Here is a 5,805-nt window from a genome sequence, read left to right as displayed (position 1 = left end):
ACTGCCATAAACCCCCAATCAGTCACCTCTCGTAACTGTGATTTTGGTTTTGCAGGAAGGGAAAGAAGAGTGCAGAATTTTCTTGTGTCCCGTTTTCCTGTAGAAACATGTTTTATACTGAGATTTTTTTATTTTTAATTTGGAAGGGGAAAAAAAAAAGGCGTAGCATCTTTCCATGTCTCGTGTTTCGTGCAAAAGCATATCTTCGTTACGACAGGATCTTAAGTTTATTAGTGAATCATGGCCATGAATAAAAATCGTTTGGCGGTGGCAGAAAAAAGAAAAAGTAATGTGGGGTGTCATCTTAGTATACAGTATATAATGACCGTGGTTGTTTTATTCCTAGTGCAACCAAGCACTTGTCGGCTTAGAGAGCCGTCCTAGTGGTGCCGAGGATAGTGAAGGCTATATCGAACCTTTCCAGTTTGGGAAGACTTAGGGCGAAGTCAGGCTGTATGGTCACACCATGAGTTTGGAAAACATGCACCATTGTAGTGTAGCGAGTTACCCCTTAATTTTTTTTCATCGTGTCACTTGACGAATTTACTAAGGAGGGGTCTCTGGGGTAAAGTGGTAAGTGAAGGCTATATCAAACCCATCCAGTCTCCCCTGTGCAGAAAATCGTCTGGTGATGACAAGAAAAAACTAAGTTCGTCAGCGTAGTAGACTGGTTTGATTCCGAATCTTTACGCCTGTTAGGATTGTAAGAAAAGCAGGTTTGAAATTTATCATCACCAGACGATTTTGTCAGCTTGTGCGTAGTAATGTGTGTGTGTGTGTGTGTGTGTGTGTGTGTGTGTGTACCGTAGAGTTCAGACACAGGTCTGACTACTGTTAAAACTCAGGCAGCAATGACTCTCTTTCATCTGAATAAAATCGTCTTGCGTCAGCTTGAATAGAAGACTAGAGCTGTCCCGACTAGAGAGTTTTAGCTTCACTTGTATTACGACACACAGGGATGGCTAGCACACAGCTGCATAAAAATCACCACATGTTAACAGGAACAGAATACAAAAGAGTTGGCCCGACCATGAGAGCGTTAAAGAGGTTGTTTTGGGCAGTTTTGCAAGATGTACAGCCTCACCAAATCCCGCGTCTACAGGGAGCATTCAGGTTCCTTGAATTATCTCAATCTCCAGACTTTGATAATTTAGTATTTTTTAAAGATGTCCTTGTCCGTCTGCAACAGAGAGGTCCATTCAGGTCCATATAAACAAAACAGTCCTGCAACACTGCTCCAGCCTTGACGCGTCCCAGTAAAGGTGGAACTGGGGAGGGGGGGCAATGTACTATGTAGCTTGTATACTCTTTTCTGATTAACCTGGCCCAAAACTGCCATCTCACCGTCTTGAATGCTGAGTTGTAACAAAAGATTAACATTTAGAACACGGAGCTAGTCACGAATTGATGCTGTGGAAAGGATGTACAGTACAGTGTAAGCTTGTAGAATATGGTGCTAGTAAGGAATTAGTGCAATGAAAAGGATGAGAGTGTTGGCTTATACAGTAGAATATGGCGCTAGTGACGAATTAGTGGTATGGAGAGGATGTAGAGTGCTAGTCCTGTCTTTCTGCCGTTGAGCTACACGAAATAAACTAGAAATGGACGAAAATTTGGGCCAGGTTAAGGTGAAATATAAAAGAATAATCATAACTTGTATCCTACAGTGTGCCATCCATTGGGACGATGTACTAGTTTTTATAAATTTTGTTTAGTGTATTTTTTTCTTTCAATTTTCCCTTCAGGTATATATTTTTTCGCTTAATTTGATTTTTGTGATGTTTTTGGGTCATTTATATTTTTTAGTATGTTGTAATATTTTTAAAGTTTGCCTTTTCTTTCACCTTTCTGTATTTGTGGTTTTGTGCATGTTTATTCGATAGGGAGGCCCATTTTTGTTTGATTCTTTTGCTGTTTCTTTTGTCTTCATTTTTTATTTTTTTTCTCGTGATTTGGTTTCCTTGGTTTTCTCATTCTACTTTTTTCTCTGGAGTTTTATGTACCCATTTATTTTCTCACCAATTGATCATTATTTTATAGATTTTGTGCTAATTTTCTTAGGGTTTTAATTATGTAATTATAATGTGGGATAAGAAAAGTCATTGCACAATACGGATAAATGTTATTTATTCAATGGAAAAAAATGTACAATATGTACAATATATTTTGTATTTAGAGAACTTTATATATAATATGAACAAAATATATATAAATACTGTATGTGTATACACACACACACATTTTTTTTGTCGATATATATATATATATATATATATATATATACACACACACATTGTTTTTTGTCGCTATATATATATATATATATATATATATATATATATATATATATATATACACACACACACACACACACACACACACACACACACACATTGTTTTTTGTCGTTGCCTATATGGATGAACTTTGAGAATGCCTTTTGATAAAATCTTACCCATCAGCACGAGGACGTCATTTTGATCAACCTATCACCAAACAACTTTCATCAGCTTAAGGAAGGACTTGTGGCGGTGAAGGGGTTAATGAAAGCTTTATCTAACCCTTCCAGCTCGAAGTCTGTCCTAGAGCAGAATAAAGTAGTCTGGAGGTAGCGCGAGTGAACCTGCCAGTACGTCATCGGACTGAAGTTGTTACATGGAAGTTATTTTCACCTGACAGTTTACAGGCGTTAAAACAGTAGAGGTTAAATCTTTGTTATGTCAGGGTGTGTTCCTAAATATTACAGCCTTTTTTTCATATAACCTGTTCTGTAAATCGAGGGAAATAGGCAGTCCAGTGTTACAGGCAGCAGTAGAACTTTTGTAGGCATGTTTTTTTTATAACACTGTGACTAAATGTAACATAACGAAGACACCCTACTCTATTATGGTTTGTAACTGGGATTTGATGGGAGTCACAGTAATGGTCTTAGTCTTCTGTAGGTGCCATAAGAGGCTTCGTAGCACCTCTTCTACAGCGATTCACTTTGTATATCACACCTCATTATCCTCTTATGTATTAGTGAGGCAAACGTTGTCGACTATTAAAACTATATAAATAACACAAAATAGAATGTCCAGGACCATTATTCATTATAAATCGCTAAGGAAGAGGCGTTACGAAATCACCAAGCACAGGACCCAGTTATGAACTGAAAATGCTAAAACTAGAATAGCGAGAATAACTGTTGATTTTGCGACTACCTTACAACATCACGTGATAAAATGGGCCTGCCCCTTCACTGCGATGACGTGTGTGCTTTACTCGTCCCCCTCCGACGATTTCCGTCAGCTCATATTTCGACTTGGCAGGGGTTATATACAGCCTTCATGAACCCCTCCACTACCTGGGTGAGCTGGGGAAAATCGTCAGGAGATGGCACGAGTAAAACGAAAATAGCGTTCTCGGACTGAAGGGGTTAAGATTGAGCAAATGGTTGTGAGGCTGGTGTTGTGGAATGAAACTGGCAATGGTGTATGTCGAGTTTTTTAGCCTGAATATATGAATGGTTTTGTGACGGGTAATAATAAGTGAAATGACAGGAAATGTGACGGGTAATAATAAATGAAATGACAGGAAATGAAGTGAATGGCGTTTTAACTGACAGTGGGTGATTGAGACAGACTAATGAATGAAGTGAATTCGGTATGAAATTATAGACATTGAAATGAAATGCACTGGAAATGAGCGAAATTGGCGTTAATGAATGAGTTACGATGTAATGAATGAATGATTTTAATGAATTGACATATTTTGATAATGAACTCCCCCCCCTCCCCCGTTCAGTGGGCGGTTACAACAGAATCGCATTGCACTGTCCGTTGACTTTAATTTTGGACACTAAATCTTGTTCTCGTTTGCGCAACGCGTCCAGCTCCCTCTTCAGTTCGTCCCGCTCTCTTATCGCCTCCTCAACCTGCTGTCTCAGTTCATCCATGCCCTTCTTCTTCCTGTCGCGGTTCCTCTTCGAGTTGATGGCGTCTTGTCGTTTCTTCTCTTGTTTCGGGTCATCAAAGGGTTCCTGTCGTTCGTATAGCTTCGTTTTCCGTTCTCTGGGCTTGCGCTTGCGTGTGGAGCTTCTCCCAGGTGGGTTTGAGACCCTGGTGGATCCACTGGTACCCGGGTTCGGTCTGTATAGGTCCCGACATGGCTCATACGAGCTCCTAGGTCCAGTAGAGCCTTGAGTTCCCGAGCTGGTCCGGCACCGAGTTCGAGGCACAGGGGAAGAAGGGTCAGGGGATCCTAAGAAAGAGCTTGTGGATTCTGTGCAGCTCTCCGCATCTGAGAGGGAGCTTGCGTGCGTCAGTACATCTTCTTCCGGTGTCGCAGCCCAGCTGGTAGTGACGCCAAGCTGTGGGCGTGACGTCGGAAGTTGGTGGCGATGTAGATGGTTGTTCAGAGTGACATACTGAGGCGCTGGTGGAGAGATTGCCAGGGTTTCAGTCACTTGAGAACTAGATATGTCACACACTTGCGCTGAATCCACCGGGCTTAACGTGGTGTAACTGAGCTCCGCCCCACTCTGCATCTCATCGGCACTGGGACTGACCTGGACACTTAACACCTCGGATACTTGCGTCTGGACTGGGTTGAGTTTGATGTAGGAAGACCCGTCGGTTTGTAGGTTACTGTCGAGGTTGAAGCAGGTAGCCTGGGTTGTCGTCTGTGTCAGGGGTATGTCCATGCCGACGAAGTTGGCCAATTTAGTCTGTGTGCTTGGATGGATAGAGTCAATAGGGACGAACGGAGAAAACGTTTCTTCCCACCCAAACTTTTCGATATCACCATCACTCATTCTTTCTAGTCCCAGAAGACTTATTATTTCAGAATTTGAAAGGTCTTTTAGTATATTGATATCACAGTTGGACGTGTGAGGCGTGATGTCCACAGACGCCATCTGTACTTCACTCATGATCAGCTCTCCCGCACACTTTCCTCAAAGCTTAAGGTTTTCCTAGTTCATCAGGCGGAATGAAGAGCCGCGCACCACACACCTTTCTCTGACGCTGCCTCACACCACACTGGTCTGGCTGGCAGTCTCACACATGACACACCGACCCGCTGCCACACGCTCACACACCGCACGCTGCTGGGCCCTGGCTGGGCCCACGTGATGCCGCGGATAGACAGACGTTCTCGGAAATTTGTGCATCGACCAATCAGCGCCCAGCGTTTGGAGGGGTGTCGGTCGTACGTGGCGATACGTTCTGCTGGCCCATGTTGTCGGGGTTTGGGTGGGAGGGGGTTGTTGGGAAAAGTATGGGACGAGTGGGAAAGGGATAAAAGTATGGTGGAACATAGAACTGAAGTAGTATGGCCAGGATATAGTGGGTGATGGAAAGAGGGTGGTATGAGGTGGGTGGAGGGATCGGGGATGAAGTGATATGAGGCGGGTGGAGGGGGAAGGATGTATGAGGTATTGGATGGGTGGGCGGTGTGATGGTGGGGGGCAGGGGATGGAGGTGGCTTGACTCATGTTCTGGAGCCGTATTTACGAAAGTTATTGAGCTGAAGTTGCGTATAAGATTCCTTGATTATTATTTATCTTCACCAATACAGCTTCCACAAACACCTCAGCTAAACCAGACTGAATATCAGTGAAACTACCGAGTAAAGTACGATTCTCCATCTTCTTGTGTAAGTAAACTGGTGGACGGGTTGTGTATACTGGCAGTTAAGAACCTTGGTGAATACGCACGAACCTCGGTCCATACGTATTGGCAAGGTTGCGTAAGAAGTCACATACGTACGGGCGATTCACCATTGACCTCTTGAATCCGGGTGACGTCATTTGTGCTTAACTCCTA

General features: G+C 43.0%; 1 protein-coding gene across 1 annotated transcript; it reads right to left on the bottom strand.

Annotated features, from left to right (window-relative positions):
- Nucleotides 1-2,331: 2,331 nt before the first annotated feature.
- LOC145406812 (uncharacterized) lies at nt 2,332-4,998 on the bottom strand. The gene has a single exon (XM_080277944.1). It carries the CDS (start codon nt 4,908-4,910, stop codon nt 3,792-3,794), a length of 1,119 nt encoding a protein of 372 aa, XP_080134070.1. The 5' UTR covers nt 4,911-4,998; the 3' UTR covers nt 2,332-3,791.
- Between the last annotated feature and the right edge of the window lie 807 nt (nt 4,999-5,805).

This window comes from Coenobita brevimanus, chromosome 1, assembly GCF_032717465.1.
Source record: "Coenobita brevimanus isolate Jiangsu-jjx chromosome 1, ASM3271746v2, whole genome shotgun sequence".
NCBI classification, from domain to species: domain Eukaryota; kingdom Metazoa; phylum Arthropoda; class Malacostraca; order Decapoda; family Coenobitidae; genus Coenobita; species Coenobita brevimanus.
The sequence above is the reverse complement of the archived record's forward strand: the minus strand, read 5'-3'. Positions and strand labels throughout refer to the sequence as shown.